A 20257-nucleotide genomic window follows, 5' to 3' on the forward strand; every position below is an offset into this window, starting at 1 on the left:
TGAAAGTTTTCTCTGTCAAACCACATTTCACAGGGAAAAAAAAGTCAACTGGTTTACATAAAAGGTTTTAACTAACATCTTTCCGGTTTTTTATTGGCAAACAAATAAAAAGAAACTGAAATCTGTACTTCTTCCACTTACATTTCATTTTCACAGAAACATAATATTTTTAAAATGAGTGCTAATTATGTAACGTACAGTTCCTGAGTGAAAATGGTATAAAACACACAGAAAACATATGGCCTTACTGCATTTCCATACAAATGGAAGCCTCAATGTTACTTACCTTTCTTTCTTTTCTTTTTTTCAATTTTTATTTTCATTTTTATTCATTTTTTTTTAAATGTCGCCAATAAAAGCAAAACATCATACACAAAAGAAGCTCATCTTTAAACAATAATGGGACATGATGATACACAGATATGTAAGACTATATGCAAAAATACAAATATCCAACAGTGTAATCGGAGTGCACAAATATTATAATTCACATGAATTATTCACATGCCAAGATGAGTTAACACAACGCACGAACGAAATGCTTTATTTGCATGTGCCAGGGGTCAGACGTCGTAGATACGGCTCAGCTTTGATTCGCTGTTCCCTAGTAACGCGCTGCGCTGTAGTGATTGGCTGACTCGAGGGTCAAGGAAACGGGAAGCGCACAGGTTGCGCGTTCTTGATTACTTTCTGGGGAGGGCGAGAGAGAAGCAGCGCTGCTGCGGCTGATCGAGACTATTTCAGAAACGCGTGGCATTTACAACAGGAGGGGCGCGCTGACATATCACACGACTGATCGTCCATAAATGGGGTGCTTCTTCTCCAAAAAATCGAGGAGAAAATCTCCTAAAAAAGACTCTGCTTTGCCCGATGGGGACGAGAGCGCTACAGGCAATGACCTCCCAGAAAGCAACAACACTGCGCTGGGCAGCGACAACAACCAGGAGGCTCCCAAGCAATACAGCTGGGACAAACGAGAAAAGGTACGACGCTGCATTAGAACCCGTTTTTGTGAACTAGACTGCACTACATAACGTTGCATAATTTCTTTAGGAGTGATACAGAATTAACTCCAACCAGAGTCCGTCAGAAATAGCTATTGTTTGTGTATGTGCGTTAGCTCAGTTCGCATTGTTAAGCCCATTTTATGCAGTTCACAACGCGCTAGCGATGGGTTTGGCCCCTCTGAGTGTTTCCTGATGTTGCCTTCGACTGACCATCGATACGAGTGTCTCTCAGGGGGCGGTTATAGGTTTTAAAATGCTATGGTACATAGACAGAGCTTATTATCGGCTTAAAGTCAGGGCACGCAACTTGTTAGCCTGGCACTTGCCAGATAACGCTGTGTAAAGGATTAGCACATATGTGGTGTCGCCATCAACATGTATGACACTGACTGTACCAGAGGGAGGAAGAGAGTGAGTAATAAGGGTAGGAGGGAGTGTCTGTCCGCCCCTCTAACCCCATTACAGAGCGTTGAGAGCATTCAAAAGTGTCCGGAAGTTGAAATCTTTTATGTTAAAATATTGCCTTGGTCGATGCTTTCAAGTGCAGAATGAACGGCAATGAATTCATAACAGTTTGTTCAACAGTTGGAGATTTCTCTAATGGTCTGTCAAAGGCAGTGTCTGATCTAATAGATTAGATTAGTAGTTCTCAACCGGCAGGAGTTAAGAAATGAAAACTTCCACAAGATAAATGTACAAATATTTGTATATGTGACCCTGGACCACAAAACCAGTCATAAGTAGCACGTGTATTTAAAGCAATAGCCAACAATGCCTTGTATGGGTCGAAATGATAAACTTTTATTTTATGGCAAAAGTCTTTAGGGTACTGAGTAAAGATAATGCTCCATTTTGTACATTTTCAACAATTAATATATCAAAACTTGGGTCACGTATTGTATTTATTTAAAACTACTCAAACTTGATGGCTCTGTTCAGTTTTTAGTCCTAAAACCTGACTGGGAATTAGTGTTTTAAAACAGTGTGTTCCTTGATGAGTTTTCTGTGGCTGTTTTGGGTTAAATTTTGGCTTGAATTGAAAATTTGCATTATATGTTTTCTAAATGCATGATATATATTGTAGTAGAATGACAGCCGGTGCATAGAACAAGCCTCCGCCTTACATGTTTTCTATAATCCTCTAATCTCTGATATATGTCACAATAGAGTAGAAAAAGGTTTCATCACATTACTTAAATTCTGTAAACTCAATAAGGGTTGCCAGGGTGTTTTAAGTGGTTGTTAGGTGCTTACATACTGGCCCAAGTCAAAAAAGCTCTTGATTTCTGTAATAGTCTCTCCCCAGATACAGAACAGGTGCCACCTTCTTGTTGTTTCTATTTTGTGTATTATCTTCTGCCTGATGAAAATTAATTTGAAACATGCTGCATGATTTGAGGTATCATTTCATTGTATTTCAAACAATGCAGAATTAATTTCCTGTTGAAGTGTAACCTTGTAAAGCTTGACATAAAACCATAGATTTTTTTTTTAGTTTAAAATTAGGAAAGAAAATCTTAAAAAGGTTTCAGATGTGTTTTGTTTTGTATAGTATCCGATACATCAGGCTTTTATGGCTCATATAGTATAGTGATAATATGGAGATCAAGGGGTAGGGAATTTTTTTTTTATTTGGAAGCCCAAACTAGCAAAATTATGCATTTGGGTGCAGATGTTGTTACTTATGTGGCCAAAAGGTAAGATAAAATTCTGATAGCTTGTAATGTAAATCAACTAGAATTATATAAATATATAACAGAATACTTACACGAAATGCATATAAATATTAGTTGTCACTCCATCTCCCAATATTATGTCTTAGTAAGATTAGATTTATGTTCAGAGCTTTGTGGTTTTAATTTTACTGGGTATATAATATTATCAACAAAATGCAGTGCAATACAATGATGATTTTAAGACAAACTAAATGTTCCTCAGAAGCCTGTTGTATCACATTTGAAACTTTTACATTTTAACAAGTTTTTCTAACTGTGATGCATTGATAATCAGGTAAACAAAGTCACTGCAGTCCCTTATGTTCGTCTTAAAACAATACAAAAGCTATTCCCATGTTTCATTATAAAAATCATTAAAAATATTAAAGCAAACAGACATATGTACTGTACCACAACCTGAAGGTGAAGATTTTAAGAATACGATTTTAAGAATTTTGAGAATGTGAACTATCAATCAGAGGACAGAATGTTTTTTAGCAAAGTTTTGATCATGCTGATAATTTAGAGGGCTTAGAAATGATTGTTATCAAATATTATACACTAGGCTTTATAGTGTTAATACTTAGTTTTTTTATAGTATAGTTATATAATTTTAGTATAATTGTTGTAGTATAGTCTACTACAACAGAATTATTTTTATTATTATTTTTTTTTTACAAAAGCATAATGTCTCTAACTAATAAACACACATTTTGATGGAGGTAACGTCCTGTTACCAGAGTATGAGGGGAACTAGAGAGCAAAGATAGCTGATAATGGTTTTATTGCTTTTATAAGTTCTCTATTTATTAACATGTTTGCAAATTATTATAATTTTTTTTTTTTTTTTTTGCAGGTTGACCCAAAAGACTTCATGCTGACAGGCCTCAAGAATGAGACAGTGGGCCGGCTGCCAGGCAAACTCAATGGCCAGCAGTTTGTTATTCAGGACTGTGAGAACTGTAACATCTACGTATTCGACCATTCGGCGACCATTACCATTGACGACTGCGTGAACTGCCGCATTATGTTAGGTCCGGTCAAAGGCAGCGTGTTCTTCCGTGACTGCAAAGATATCAAGTGTGTGGTGGCCTGCCAGCAGTTCCGCACCAGAGACTGCAAGAAAATGGATGTTTTTTTGTGCTGCGCCACCCAGCCCATCATTGAGTCTTCAACAGGCATGAAGTTTGGCTGCTACCAGTACTACTACCCCGAGCTGGCTTTCCACTTTAAGGACGCAGGCCTCAGCATCTTTAACAACAACTGGAGCAATATTCACGACTTCACACCTGTCTCTGGGGAAACCAATTGGAGTCTCCTACCAGAAGATGCTGTTGTCCTGGAGTGTGTGCCTCTACCAGATCCTGAGTCCGAATTCAAGTCTGTGAGAATCTCTACTGAATCAAGTCGGAGCATAGTGCCCCTGACCAAAGGAGGGCGCCGTACCGAGAGCGAAGAATCCTGCCTGTTTGTCTTTTTCGCTGGAGACTACACCACTGCTAACGCACGCAAGCTTATTGATGAGGTTAGAACTCGTTTGATAGAGTTAATGCTGTGGAATTGATCATTCACAACGACATCACGTAGAGCATATCTGTTCATCTCTGAAACTTATTTCTTACAAGCTTGAGGTTTCTCAACAAGGAAAGTTATTCAGAATGAGTCAACATTTCCTAAAGTGGCATTTCTAAAGAAAAGCCGTGTGCTGCTTATTTGGTTTAGCGTCTAATTGAAAAACATTGTTCGAAGCAAGTTTTTCATGTTAATTGGGAAATTAAATCAGCTTTCTTCAGTCACTCCACCTATATAAATAGAAAATGTATACTATTTATATACTACTAATAATGTATAGAAATGTATACTATTTCCAACTTCACTTAACCTTTTGACTCCAAAAAATGCCTCTATATCAGCTCTTACTTTCAGAAGTTAATGAAGTAACTGCAAAAAACAGGAAACATTAATATCATAACACATCATTCGCATGAATCAATAACATTTACACAACAAATGTGCAATAAAAAAAAAGAAATGTTGATTTCACGTGGCTTTAAACTACAGCAATATTTTTTACCTAAACTATCCTTGCCCTCTGCAATTATATGGATTTGTCAAAGCGAAATTGTGAGGAAGAAACAGACAAAGCATCATGTGTTTCACCTTTTTGTTACTGACTTTGCGTAGAAATCAATAACTTTATATTGGTGGTGATTGTTTTATTTTAATGGTTCTCAGTTTAAAAAAAAAAGCACAAAAACTTTAGTCTGTTCACCAATGCATAATCTAACTGATTTGCAAAAAACCTTTAATTTTGTGGCATACATTTTTTGCATCCACCTTAATGCAGGCGACCACCAAAGGCTTTGTCCTCATTCAGACCAAAGAGGTTTCCATGCGTCCTGAGGATGTGAACCGAGTGTTCCAGAGTAATGCAGAAAGCCTCACTGAGTGGATCACCAAAGGTGCCGTAATGCATTGTGTTCTACCAAATAAGAACATGTACAGGCAAATATATATGTCTCTTATACCTGATCTGTGTTCCTGCAGGTCCTGTGGTAGCCCTTGAGCTGAATGGAGATGGTGTGGTGGAGGCGTGTCGGTCCATTGCTAACGAAGTGTTCAATGGAGCTAAGGTAAATATAAGAGGAAGCTATTACTTCTCAAGTCTATCTGTTGAGGATTTGCTCTGATCATCTAACGTTTTTCATGCTATCTACTGCTTTTCCTTCAGCTGTTTGTTTCTGAGAGCAAAAATACATCCTCGCGTGATGTCGACAACTTTTTCAACTTTGCTGACATGCAGATGGGACTGTGAAACTGGCGCAGAGGAGCACCTCAAATGAATGTGGGTTTACATTTGTTTGGTTATGTCAGTTTTGTCATTTCATTGAATTGGAATTACATATGCGAAGCTACTGATATCTCAACACGTTTATAACCACTATTTTAACAGAAATATTTGCTCTGTGTTCTAAATATTTTAACATTTGGTATCAATCATGAAGGCTAGTGCCTTTAGATAGAGAACAAAATCAAGAACTGGAACTTTAGCCTAATCAAACATTGCTGTAGACAATTTATCCCTCATGCTGAAAATAATGAATTCGATTATAAAGATATTTATTGAATGGGTTTTTCCCTAGCTGGAAATAGCATTTTATTCTCCTATGCTTGTATACATTTTCAGTACATATTGTATAGACGTTTAGTTTGTGTATAATAGGTAGTTGTAAAAAATGCTAGAAAACATGAATTGTTGAATCAGGTTTTTTTAATATATATATTTAACAGAAATATATATTTACTAATAGCCATGTGTTTAATTTCTTTTCTTGTTATCATGGCTTTTGACTTGTCTCCAAATTGTATTTTCTATGTTTTTTTCAGTATTTTGTTTTTTATTGTAAACAAATAACATTATAATGTTCATATAAGTTTTTAAGGTAACACTGTTCTGATAAGAATGTAAGAAAGTTCCATCTGATATGTTGAATGTACTACTAAAAGGAGCTTTAGTTGTCTCCTTTACACTTCTCTATTTTTGTAGGAACGTTTAAGCGAGCACAACTTTCCTGTGACCAAAAAATGTTTGAACATTTGAGAGAATCGCAGTGTACTTTTTTTTTAAATTTCTAAATGGTTCTTATTTGTACGAGACAGTTTTGTTGAGTTAAATATAAGCTGTGATTTTTCAATACATTCATTTTAGTCAAAAGTTATGTGTCATCTCTTTTTATCTGCAATCAGACACAGATCTGATATGACTGCATCTTACTACACTTATGTATTCAGATGAATATCAACTGGTGCAAATAGTTTTGAGTTGAGTACATATTTGATTACAGAAAAAGATATCAAGTTACTATAAAATCTGGTTAAGTAGTGTTACATAATGTCAGAAACATGCCAACAGTTTGAAGGCCAACCTGGAAGGCTAATTTAGGATTGGTTATGTGGTAAGGATTACTTATGTTTTCCACAACATAAATTACACAAATTGCTAAATAAGAAATGCAGTGGTCTGATTTGTCAAGCTCAAAAACACATCCCTGAAGAAGTTGTAATTATTGCGAGTAAGATTTATATCTGCCATATAACGTTTGTCACAGACGTTATTTTATGTATAACATATTTTTGGTAGATGCAAGAGTTAAATCAATAACAATTACATTTTTTAACAATATTTCAAGTGTAATTTATGATTTGTTGTATTTTTTTTTCTTTGTAAAAGGCAAAAAGTTTACCATACTGATTTCAAAACAATCTTAGTGGATAATTTAATACACTTTATTTTTGACAAAACATCCCATGTCTCTGTAGTGACAATAATGCTTCGGTAGCAACCATATCACATAACAGAATTGTAAGTTATACTTAAACAATTGTTGTTGTTTTTTTCATAACTGGACTAAAAAGATTTTTATTTTCCCCAAATTTGAGGATTATGGGTTCCCTTTTGTCACTACCGAAACTCTAATGTTTCAGTAAAGACTGTTTTAAATACTTTTGAACCTAGCTCAAAGATGCTAATCAGCACATGGTTAGCTAGCATAGTTCTGAACAGTGGTACACATATAAAAACTAAATATTATGGAATAACTCTCAAAAAAGTTTGCTTAAAAAAAGGTGCATAAACTTGCAGAATTTTCAGATTTTGAACACATTTACCTCAAAATGATGGGACCTCTTTCCTCACCATCTAGCTATGAGAAAGAGTGACAGAAATATTCTCTGACCATAAATGTTGGGTAAAAATTATTCTCAGCCAATGGACTACATTAAAACAAATACTGTTTCGGTAGTGACATGCAAAATTTACAAAGAACATATACAATTAATATACATATTTTTTGAACTTCACTTCTTAAAAAAATCTAACAATATTTTTTTTAAACAACAATGGTTTGGGGGGAAAAAATACCAAAATAGATTTCAACATCCTTAGAAAAGTATCTAATAAATGATGCCCAATTGAAAGTACCCAATAAATGATGACGCTATGTATTTTAAGCTCACTAATATTTGAAATATTGTGGGTTTCAATAGATAATAGAAGGATCTTAGTAAACATCTAAGACTTGAAAACTTAAATGCTTATTAAATGTGTTTTTTTTTTGGTGGTTTTTGTGGCAGTTTGCGCCAATTCTGTAGAATGGCCCATTTACTATAAAAACGTTATAATTAACTAACCTACATCACAGCCCTCCATAGTTGCAACTAAAGGATATTTAACTACCACTGAAACGAAGTATGCTAAATACTCCAGTTTCCACTGGCGCTCATGAGGGTCATGAATTCGGCGGAGTTTAGGACCCAGTGGTTTGGTAGTACAATAGCGCTGTTGTGTGTCGTGGTAAAAGGGTTATTTCTGCTTTTGGGATATTGACAGTGGGACAGAAAAGAAAAAAAAACAACCAAAATACCAATATATACCGCATCTCTGGACTGTTGACTTGAAGACGGCCTTGCAGAGTCTATCGCTTTGTGGGATCGTGTGGAAACACTCTGGATTTCTGGATGAGAGGTAAGGGTGCAGCACGGACAATACTGCTCGTGTCTTTACACATGGTTCAGTGTGCCAGTTATCCAGGCCTGCTGCTTCCTACAGATCCCTTACGAGCACGGTTTTACCTTCATATTAGATAACTGGGACAATATTGATAGCAGCGACAACATTATCCTCGCGTTAAAGAATGTTGTTATATAGCTACAGGAAGTGTTATTATAACAGCAGAGTGTACTACTGTAGAGTGGAGGGGGTTCGTCGTGTAGGGCGGCTCGAGTTTGGCGCCAAGGCCGTCAGAAACCCTCGCGTGTACAGCAATGGAGGAAACCAGCATGCTCTCACACAGACACAGTAACATAGTGCTGTTTAGTGAGACTTTACGGTAAAGCATTGCGGTGTTCAACCTTCAATTCTTTATTTAGTTGTGTGGACTTGCTGAGTTGATCTGTTCACCCAACATGGGAATAATGACATAACACAAGGGCTCATTAAATGTTTCTTTTCGTTGCATCATGCATCAGTTGTACAAAGAGGCGATGTGCATTTGGTGAATGGACACTGGGTTGTTACATAATTACACTTCTATATGTATTCGCTGGAGTTTGTCGCCCACTTTTATTGTGATGAATACAAACCGTGTGGTAATGAAACAACTTTCTTCCTCGTTTGGTAAATAACACAAATGCTAAGTCCTTAGCGCAATGAATGATTCAACCGACAGAACGCATACGTGTATACAATGGCAAGCACTCTGTAAAAAGCAAATGAAGAAATGTCACGAAAACAGTATGACTAGTTTTCATTCTGAAGCAGAAGGAGCAAAGTGCATTGAGTGCAACAAAGTTTGGAGCGGAAGTAGTGTTGTTGGAATGCGGGAATGCCCTCCTCGAGCTTCCGTTTCCCCCCACCCACTGCTTCCCGCGAAATCCCTGGGCACCGGAATTCATCTCCATGCTTTTAGTGTATGGTTAATTTGACTTTTATAAATTGTAAACATTTAAGATATTTAAACTAGATATTAACAAATGTTGGGATGTGTGTAACTTTGCCTAGGTCAGTTATATATAGTGCTTCTAATAGTCCGTAAATAAAGGTTTGCTTGTAGACTAGGCCAGAGTGAGTTAGGAATATGTTCCTTAGATTTATCAAAATGATCTCCACACATTAAAGATGTCACATTTACTGATCAGCAAATTTTAGTGGGTGAAATTCAGTCATTTTAATATGAATCCAGTGAAAGATTTACAACAGGTTCAGGAAAGTCTGTTGACCAACAGAGAGCTTTGGTATAAAACAGATTTATTTAGGAGATAATAATAAATTATTGAACTCTGACAAAAGACAACAGACATTTTTGCCTGTAAAATATTTGATTATGTGAATCCACCTTATGAATAAAAAATTTTATTTTAAGAACTGTTCTCTGAAAGGGTCTTTGTGGAACCCATGTTCTTCTAAATTAAGAAAGTTACATCATTTTATTGTGTATGGTCATATGGACTGACTCAAATGACAAAATGAACAAATTAAATTTCATTCTTGGCCTGTGTTATAGCAGTTTCTCATTCACAAAGAAAATATCCCAGTTTGTTCAAACAGACAAGATGCCCTAGTTAATTTGTTAGTGCTGCTCCCAGTCTCATAATACCCATTCATTTAGTGAAGAGACATGCTTTCAGCAGGTCCATAAAATATTTCTCTGTCTGTACTCAAACTGTTGGTTCACAATGCAGTGTCTTTGAAAGCAGGAAATGAATGAAAAATACAAGTCAGTGCATGGAAGTCAACAGTAACATCCACTAAATGATTTTACTTTAGTCTGCAAAATTCTAAATGGTCAGTTCAACATAAAAGAGAAGAGAAATTGAAATCAAAGATGATTTGTGCATTGTATCTCTACTAGAGTCAGTAAATGGGACAGGTTGTTGGCACACTAGGCCAGTGTGAGGCGGGTGTGGGGGGAGTACTCTCAGCAGCCGCTGATCTGTTAGTGTTGGGGTGTGGGGTGGGGTGGGGTGGGGTGGTCTGTCTGGGCAGAGCATTGTGCTTTATCGTGGCGCAGTAGGAGTGGGGGTTGGTTTTAGAACGGTGTCATTTTGTCTTGCCATTTTGTACCACAAAGCAAGACCACCCAGATCAGATTCAGGCGTCCCATTTCAACACATTTGTAGTTTGACTTAAAGCCTTACAGATTTGAGAAAAGCCCTCTATTAAGTTCTTCATTGATCTTGATTAACAGTCTTACTTACAGACAAGAGTCAATCACACAAAGCTTACTTGATCTAAGTGGATCTGGTGCAACATTTCTGCGGCGCTACAATACTAATTCTTTGATATTATGATAGATGCGGCCCAACTCCTAATTCAGAATGTGGTGAGCAAGTCACACCAACCTTTTCAGTCTCATTAATGCTTCCTTTTAAAAACATTCACACTGTACGAATGGGAGAGTGTGTGTCCGAAGCAGATGCTCCTCTGTGGGTTTGAAAGCCAGTCTGTTACTGTCACAAATGTGGCTTTAGATCCATGTCAAAAGTCCTTCTTGGAGCATTGAAGAGGCACACTGAGTGGCTTTTCTGTTTACTTTGTCTGGAGACATTGCAGTGTGCAGCAGTCATAATGCAGCAGTTGTAGAGTTTATATCATTTACAAAATACTCGTTTTGTATAGTACTGGTGATCCATATCAGTTTGATAATGAAGGATGACACTAGAATTATGTTAACCAAGTGAAGAGTTTGGACAAAATAGGCAACTCCTGCTCAAACATTTCAGTGGTTGTCCAATAGTTGTCAGTGCACAGTTTGAATTGGTAGTGAGTGAATTAATTTAACCGAAATATCCTCACTTGTGATAATTTGCCTTGCTTATGAGTTGTCCATTTAAGATGTGTCTGAGCGTAGTTTCGTATGTGTGGTTTGGCTGCAATTGCTCCTAGTGAGCTTGGTTAATATTTATTTAAGGAGGCCTCTCAGTCAGGTATTGGTGCATAATAAATCACAGTCCAGGCTGTGCATTGCTCGCTGTCTATCAGTTCTCTCTTACCCTCCGCGCCTGTTTTACTGCCCCACATTTTCATTCAGATTGTGAACCATATGTGTTCACTTCTCAAGTGTTGTTTTTTGTTTTCAGGCATGAGCGAGAGGCAGAAGCAGCACAGTGGAGGAAAACAGTAGCATGCTCTTTGAATTTATGGTGAGTGAATAACTGCTCCGTTCTATGTGGTAATAACATATTTCAGGGTACTGAATGATTATCATGTCCGTGTGTCATATTTGCGTGGTACTTTAATTTATCTTTGAACATTTAAAAACCCATCAAATGTATAATACCACAATGTTATTTAGTAATTTTATGCAATTTAATGCAATATTAACCTGTTAACTTTCTATTTATGTATGGTTTGTTACGATAAACCAATATTTGATAAGATTTGAAAATCTGGAATCTGAGGGTGCAAAAAATCGAAATAGAGAAAATTGCCTTTTAAAGCTGACTAAATGAAGTTCTTAGCCATTCATATTACTAATCAAAAATGCACTTTTGATATTTACGGTAGGAATAGGAAATTAACAGAATATCTTCATGGATAACAGAATATCTTCATGGAACATTGTTTTTTATATAATATCCTAATGATTTTTGGCATAAAAGAAAAACCAATCATTTTGACCCATGTATTTTTGGCTGTTGCTACAAATATACCCATGCTACTTGAGATTAGTAGCTACATTAGTAATACCTATTTTAACAACTATCCAAAAAATATTTTCGAGTAAATGCAAAGCTGAATTATAATATTTTCTTGGATTTATATAATTTCTTTGATATGCCACAAAATAACAATGCATTGTAATAAAGAGCAATATTTACACTTATCATTCAAAGGTGTGGGGGCAGTAGTATTTTTATTTTATTTATTTTTTTCAGTTTTAAAGAAATTAATACAATATTCAGAAAGGATGCAGAAATGTTTCATCATACTATTTCAAATAAATGTTGGCCTCTAGAAATTTTTATTCATAAAAAGATTCCTAAAAGAAATATATCTTTTTCCAGCTAAAATAATAACACCACAACTGTTTTCAACATGGATAATAATGTTTCTTGATCACCAGATCAGCATATTAAAATGATTTCTGAAGGATCATGTGTTCCTGCCCAACACTGGTTACTAGTGCTTGCAAACCACTGCTTTTTGATATTTCTTTTTCTTCTGTTATGTGAAAACCGCTCTCTTGTTTCAATGTAGGTGAAAGAATTGTACCTAAATGGTTTAAGCAGAACATTAATTTGAAGATATACTAAAGCTGTACTTCTCTAACTTTCACTGCAGGATACGTCAGGATGAAACGACTCAGGACTTCAAGCAGCAGTGACAGTTCAGACAATGAGAGTAAGTAAAACATGCCTTAAAAAATTCTGAATCTACATGTTAGATTCATACAGAACAAAGATGTTTATTCTTTGCTCACTCCGTTGTTGTATCATAAAGGTCCCTCAACATCGTTTTCTTCGAACAAGTATGGAAGCAAACCAGGCACCCCCGCCTCTGCTCAGAAGAAACCAGCAGAGGTAAGCACAATAGAAAACACCTCCTGGAATCGGCCTTAAGAATGAGAGATTAGGTTTCATCACTCATTAAGGTTATTTCTCCTTTGTAGGTGTTCAGAAAAGACTTGATCAGTGCCATGAAGCTTCCAGACTCTCACCATATTTCTCCTGAGGATTATTACCTGTTGGCAGACACATGGAAGCAGGAATGGGAAAAGGGTGTACAAGTGCTCGCTAGTCCGGACACTATCCCTAAGCCCTCTGTGAGGTCTGTCACTCTGAATAAAAACAGGATTTCGGACATGTACCATCTTGCATGTGACTGAAGTTGGGTTTTTTGTGTGTGTAGGATAATAGCAGAGAAGCCAAAGGATGTCCTCTTCAACAAACCAAGGAAATATATTCAGTGCTGGAGTCAGGACTCTATGGAGACGGGTTACGTTAACATCAAGGAGCTGGCAGAAGCTATGTGTAGATACGACCTGGACGATATGGACCTATACTGGCTTCAGCAGCTCAATGCAGAACTTGGGATGATGGGTAAGCGAGAAGAAATGCTTCCCTAGAAGATTTGGTCTCGTGACGTGCTTCAGGGGATTCAGTACCTTTTGTATGTTCCATTCAGGTGACGGGCCGGTGGATGAGTTGACGATGGAGCGGGTGATGGAGGCATTGGAGAGACAGTGCCATGAAAACATGAACCACGCCATCGAGACTGAGGAAGGGTTGGGAATCGAGTACGACGAGGATGTCATCTGTGATGTATGTCGCTCACCTGACAGCGAGGAGGGCAATGACATGGTCTTTTGTGACAAGTGTAACATTTGTGTGCACCAGGTGAGATCTTTGTTACTGTCGGTAGAAAATCAGAAGACTTTATATTGAGCAAGTGTGCATTAAATGCAAATGTAACAAGACATTTCTAATGTTACAAAAAAAGTTATATTTGAAATAAATTCCAGAAAGGTATCACATTTTCCACTATGGAATAGATTAAATGTTTTAAATAGAAACCGCTGTTTTAAATTGTAATATATATATATTTTTTTTAATATAAACGCAACATTGATAAGAAAATCTTGTCAACATCAAACAATAGGTCTATATAAAAGCAATTATTAAAATTGGAATTCAAATGTATTTGTTGTTGTAATTATGGTAAGCACAGAAGCAGATAGCTTTGTGCTAAATCTCATCACACTCCTATTCTGTTGCAGGCCTGCTATGGTATTGTGAAAGTGCCAGATGGCAACTGGTTGTGCAGGACGTGTGTGCTTGGCATCAATCCCCAGTGCCTTCTGTGTCCTAAAAGCGGGGGTGCAATGAAAGCCACCAGGGCGGGCACAAAATGGGCTCATGTAAGCTGTGCCCTCTGGATACCAGAGGTGAGTTCTGTGTCATAAGGATGGAATTACACCTGCATTATTGTTATGTTGTATGCTCTTGATGTGGTTTCATTAATAATATTGCGCAATTGAGCTATCTTTCCTATGCCAGCATGTTTGTTGGTATTATTTAAAAGTAGCATAGAGTTAACAGACATGGTCTAAAAGCCATAAAACTTCACTTTTGAGTTTATGTTTTGTTTTAAGAGAATTTGTATTTGTCTTTAGGTGAGTATTGCATGCCCAGAGAGGATGGAACCCATCACCAAAGTGTCTCATATTCCTCCCAGTCGCTGGTCGCTCATCTGCAGTCTCTGTAAACTCAAGACTGGAGCCTGTATACAGGTAATGCTTTATAGGGCAAAGAAGTGTGTCAACATTTCTACTGATTAATTGGGTGCAAGAATAACTCCTTAATAATAATAATAATAATAATAATAATATCAGTCTGGAAATGAATTATTGCTTAGTTGGATATAAGATCTTAGGAAAGCGATCTTCCTTCGGTGACATCATTTTAACAGTGCAATTACAATGAAAACATTGCTGGTTGTAAATTGTAAGTCTAATTTGAATTCTATTTCATTTTAATAAGCAATTAGTGATATTTTTGAGTAACTTGTGATTTATTTTTACTAATTAAATTTTTTAAATCTACTATTTTAAACCTTTTGGTACACAATATATAGCATACATAAATATATTTTTAATATCAGGGTTTTGGCAGGTAAAAAAAATCTTAATTCGCCCTTCCCCAAATTAAGGCCTTAAAAATGTCTTGAGCTGTCTTAAATTCATAAAGTCATGTTATTAATTGTTGCATGCACTGCCAAAATAATATCTTCCCTTGTCTTGTTTTCTATTACAAGTATCTAAACATTCGTAGAGTTGTGTTTGGGTGCAGAAATATTCATTCCTCAAGCTATTTTTTGTAAAATGTAATGAAAATTGGAGTAGAAAGTTGTATTTTAAAACTCTGAAATGTTGCTAATACACTCATTTACATTTAGAGATAATGTTCCTTTCAATTTATTCCTTAAAAGTTCTAAACTTGGTCTTAAAAGGGTATTTAAAAAGTCCCAAATTTAACTCTATAAATGTAATAAAATAAAAATCTACGATGTAAGTTTCCAAGTTAATTGAAGAAATAATTTGGTGAACCTTTTATCAAATGAATGACTTTTGTTTCGTCTTCCAAACTGTTTTTTATATTTATATATAAGCACATACATATATAAACAGTGTCTCTCATCTTCCAGTGTTCGGTTAAGAACTGCACCATTCCTTTCCACGTCACTTGTGCTTTTGAACACACGCTGGAGATGAAGACCATCCTGGATGAAGGTGATGAGGTCAAGTTCAAATCCTACTGTCTGAAGCATAGCAAACCCAAAGCAGGAGAAGCAGGCTTGAGTCCGGCCTGTCACAAACCTCCCACTGAGACTGAGAAACTGGGCTTGAGGGCGCAGAAGCTTCAGGAGCTGGAGGAGGAGTTCTACACACTCGTTCATCCTGAAGAAGTGGCCCAAGACCTTGGACTGCCAATCAACCTGCTGAACTTTATCTTTCAGTACTGGAAGATGAAGAGGAAAAGCAACTTTAACAAGGCCCTGCTGCCACCTAAAGAAGATGAAGAGAACCTGCTTTTGCAGCCACAGGAGGACAGCATCCACACACGAATGCGCATGTTCATGCATCTGCGGCAGGACCTGGAGAGGGTGGGTACTCTTGTCTCTTGTCATTATGGAGGAGATCTGTGTTGTTTTTCTATTCTCTGCATTCTAGAAAATGCTAGTTGTTCACCTACTTTGTTTCTTGTAATATTTCATGCTTTTTTCTTTTTTAAATATTGTTTTCTTTCTGAATGCTTGTTACATTTTGTTTTAGTCTGGAACACTGCCTGTATATTGTAGAATATTTCTTCTACTGAAGTTAAGCTATCTTGAAATGCACAAATCTTAGCTAGTTGTCAAGAACGTCCACAACTAGTCAGTTTTGAAAATGTGTGTTTGCACATACCCATCATCTCATGTACTTCTCTTAAAATGAATAAATACACAGTTCAGCTTGTTTTTTTACATTATTGTTCAAAAGGTGTATTAATACTTTTGAAAGATCTCTTATGCTCGTATATATAAATGCTTTGTAACACAATTAAATGTTTTTGTTAGCATTTCTGAAAAAAATATTTCAGCGGTAATTGCATGCTTAAACAAATAGTGTTATGTTGGGAGATTTTTGATGTTATGATCCTTATGTGCGTGTCATTTCGTCAGGTGAGAAACTTGTGTTACATGGTGAGTCGAAGAGAGAAACTGAAGCTGTCCCAGAGTAAAGCTCAGGAGCAGATCTTCAATCTGCATGTCAAACTCATCAACCAAGAGTTATCTGCAGGTAATTACCCTTTTCTGTATTTATTGTTTTGTTTTTGATTTGTTTTTATTAATTTCTAGATTTTTTTTTCAGCTTTGAAATAACTATTAATATATGTAAATGTCTATTTTATATTTCAAATACAGTTAAATTAATTTCTATTTTTAACTTTGAACTCTACACTTATTATAGTTCAAATCGTGTTTGATTGTTCTGAGCTTCTGATGTCTGGCTGACTCTTTGCCTGTTTTTTTCTCTGTTCCTCCATCTATTTGGTCTTTCTTCCTTCTGCCTTGTTTCAACTTCTTTGCTAATGTTAAAATTGGCATGCTTGAGTTGAAAAGAACGTGTGCTTGTGCAACTGAAATGGTCTTCCATCTGTCTTCAGAGTGTGAAGAGAAATGTCAAACCTTAATGTTCATATTTAGAATAAATTTCATGTTGGTTGGTTTTTCTTTTTTCTCAGATACATTTTTCTGTCACTTCTTGGCATCAGACTCTTTCATTTTTGTTTTTGATGTAGTGAGTATTTTAGCATACTAAATAAAATGATAAAGGCATTCATATGTCCATCCAAGTCAGCCAAATAACCTGGGCTCAGAATTCATTACAAATAATAAAAAAATGTATATTTTGAGGCACAATGTATATTGTGTATAAACTCACTAAACAAAGAGTGACTTTTTTTTATTGGTTATGGGCACTCTTTGCAAGCTTTCTAGTCTGTAATCCATTTAAAATCTAGATCTTTTTTTTTTTTTTGGCCACAAACATTGCAAAGTTTGGGGAATGACATCTGCATATTTATGCAGGATTCACTTTCAAGTAGCAGTGATTTGCATAGTGATAACCCTTACGTGGTGTCACCACGTAGACACGCCCCTGCCGCAGGGCCCAGTGCAACTGCACCAGCTGTACCCCCCAAGGATGTATTTATATTTATAAAATATATTGACATTAATCATTTAACAGGCGCTTTTCTCCAAAGCAACTTACTAGTGTTGTCACGGTACCAACATTTCAGTACTCAGTACCGTTACCAGTGAAAATCCACGGTTCTCTGTACCAATTTCGGTTCCAAAGCAAAACACAAAAATATGCTAATTAAAAAAAAAAAAAACTTTTTAGCACTAAAAATAAAACCAATGCCATTCTTTATACTTATTTACAATTGTGTTTAAACTTTTTCTACAAGTAATAAAATTACCCAAATTTAATTTTTTCTTTTTATCAATGAAATTTAAACAATTTATTTTTTGGTAAATAAAGGGGATTTGCTATTAAAATTAAAACATGGAAGAAATATTGTGAGTTTTATAATTTTTTTCAACAGTAGTAGCAGTAGTATCACATACATTTTACTAAATAATTTAATATTTCTAGCACAATGCCTTTATGTAAAAATGAACTTTTATTTTGACACTGGTTTTACTCAAATGAAATGGTGAAGTGCTTGTGAAGTGACTGAGAACAGTTCTGGTGATTTGTTTTTTATGTACTCATGTCCTCATTGAGCCGACAGATGCTGAAATTACTGCAAGGGTCACGCGCTTCAGTCTATGTAGTAAACAAACCCGCACGTCGCTGCCATTCATTCATTTACACAGAGATGTGCAGAACATGCAGGATTCATATTTCAAACCAACTTTTGCGGCTTAACATTTACAGATACTAGTCCATATGGAGATTTAATTTGATTAATTTATGCTAACTTTGACAAATTTCGTGACTGTCCATATTAAAATGTAAGTTTCATTTTCATGACTGGATTTTAAGATTCCGTCCGCATTTTTGGTTTCGCGGAAATCATAGCACTGTATGCATCAAGAATTGCGTTGTACTCGGTACCACCGGTACTTAAAGAAACCTGCTACCGTCACATTTTAATTTCTTTAGTACCGACTTGGTACCAAAGTATCGGGTCTTTTGACAACACTACAACTTACAAATGGTGACAATAGAAGCCATCAAAACCAAAAAAGAGAAATAATATGCAAATGCTATGAAAAATAAAATCGAGTAAAATTTAGGAGTAAGATCTTAAATTTTACTCTTATTATAGTTCAAGTTGATTTTTTTTTTTTTTAAATGGTCAAAGAGATCCAGTGAGTTCAAATGAACTGTTTTGACGTTCCTGCACCACTGAATATCTGACTAACTTCTACTTCTATTTGCAGGGCTCCCAGTGTCCTCGTCTTTAGAGAACCCATTGTTCCACCCTCCTAGAATAACCCTAAAACTCAAAATGCCTAAAGTGTCGCTTGGCAATGGCAAAACCAACTCCAAATCAGGTAATGGCCCCCTGTGTCCGGATAACAGAAGTAACGTGTATGACACTGGTGAAGGAGGCATCGGTCAGGGCAAACCGCAACTCCATCTTGGACATTTAAGGATAGAGGAGCGTGCCAATGGTCTCCTGCCAGCCGCCATCTACATTCGACGAGACGGCGGGACTCCCCCATTGGCCGTGAAGCATTCTGGCAAACCTTTAGCTCTGCACGCTGCCCTCCACGGACAGTCGTCCAATCGGAAAGGCAAGCCCGAACCAGAGAAAACCCGCCAATTGAAATCCAACGGCATTATGGACAAGCCCGTACTCCAAAGAGACACTTCCTGCCAGACGCCCACTGAAAAGGACACATGCAATGAGATTTCAGCGAAAAGTCAGTCAGGAGGATTCCACAAAACCTCTCTTGAGCATTTCAGCCGATCCCTCAAGGAGGCCACTGTCAGTTTAGTACGGACTGAGGATCTTCGGGCTTTTGAGAAGAACGCACGCAAGTCCTCCGGATTCTCTAAACCGATTTCCAATGAGCGACCGCTAGGGGGCAGCAAACCGTGCCAGGAGAGCGACGGTTACTGCCCGGATGCAGAGCTCAGTGACTCTGAGCCCGAGGCTAAAGGGAAGTGTCGACAGGGAGGGAGGAGGCAAAACCAGAGAGGACCTGCTGGAAACTACATAAAGTCGACCAGCCGAGCAAAACTGTCTTTTGGCTCTAGGACATCAGTTCAAAGGTGACAATCTGCACAGCATTAAAAACTTCTCCAACCCACTGCCACAGATTGCTGTAGTCCTCTGGCAGTATTCAGAATTCTGCCAGATTCTGTTTTCCTCTGTTGAGGATCAGCCGATGATTTTTAGTACAGTGTGCCAAAAAGTTCTCCCTGGCAAGTGATTGGTCTATTTTTGTGTTGGACTGATATATATATCACTGTGTCTCTAACCAGCTAAAGTGTTTCTGTTGCACTTGGACTACAGTAGGTTTTCTGGGCTATGAAGCAGTGTTTCTGTACATTAAAAGAACCTCACTTTTTAGACTGTACATAGTAGTTTTTGTTAAGATGTGGAGCACATTAAGATGCTTTCCACGTACTGAAACGTTATCCTACTTTCTTAATGAAATGCTTATGCAAATAAATAAAGACTTAAGAACTCTGATTTGACAAATCATGTTTGTTTGAGTGGTCTTTTGTCCTTCTGGACAGTTTTTTCTTTTTTTTTTTTCTTTTTTTTTTTCTCAGATCCATTTTTCTGTGACTTCTTGGCACCAGACTCTTTCATTATGTTTGCAAAAGACCATGAAAATTGCCTGATTTTTAATGTGATGTGAGTATTTTAGCATACTAAATAAAATAATAAAAGCATGCATATGTCCAAGTCAGCCAAATAAACTGGGCTCAGAGTTCATAACAATCTATACATTTAGTCATTTACCAG

At 36.7% G+C, this 20257-nt stretch overlaps 2 protein-coding genes across 2 annotated transcripts; both read left to right on the forward strand.

The window, feature by feature from the left end:
* The first annotated feature begins 669 nt into the window (after positions 1-669).
* Positions 670-6437, forward strand: LOC127960160 (protein XRP2). The gene is made up of 5 exons (XM_052559748.1): positions 670-983; positions 3579-4247; positions 5070-5184; positions 5270-5355; positions 5454-6437. The coding sequence occupies exons 1-5, from the start codon at positions 807-809 to the stop codon at positions 5535-5537; spliced, it is 1131 nt and encodes a 376-aa protein (XP_052415708.1). The 5' UTR covers positions 670-806; the 3' UTR covers positions 5538-6437.
* Positions 6438-7982: 1545 nt separating this feature from the next.
* jade3 (jade family PHD finger 3) lies at positions 7983-19987 on the forward strand. The gene is made up of 12 exons (XM_052559635.1): positions 7983-8246; positions 11360-11422; positions 12564-12623; positions 12723-12802; positions 12892-13049; positions 13131-13321; positions 13407-13618; positions 13999-14166; positions 14395-14511; positions 15426-15884; positions 16443-16560; positions 18717-19987. The coding sequence occupies exons 3-12, from the start codon at positions 12575-12577 to the stop codon at positions 19556-19558; spliced, it is 2394 nt and encodes a 797-aa protein (XP_052415595.1). The 5' UTR covers positions 7983-8246; positions 11360-11422; positions 12564-12574; the 3' UTR covers positions 19559-19987.
* The last annotated feature ends 270 nt before the right edge of the window (positions 19988-20257 follow it).

This window comes from Carassius gibelio, chromosome B6, assembly GCF_023724105.1.
Source record: "Carassius gibelio isolate Cgi1373 ecotype wild population from Czech Republic chromosome B6, carGib1.2-hapl.c, whole genome shotgun sequence".
NCBI lineage: Eukaryota > Metazoa > Chordata > Actinopteri > Cypriniformes > Cyprinidae > Carassius > Carassius gibelio.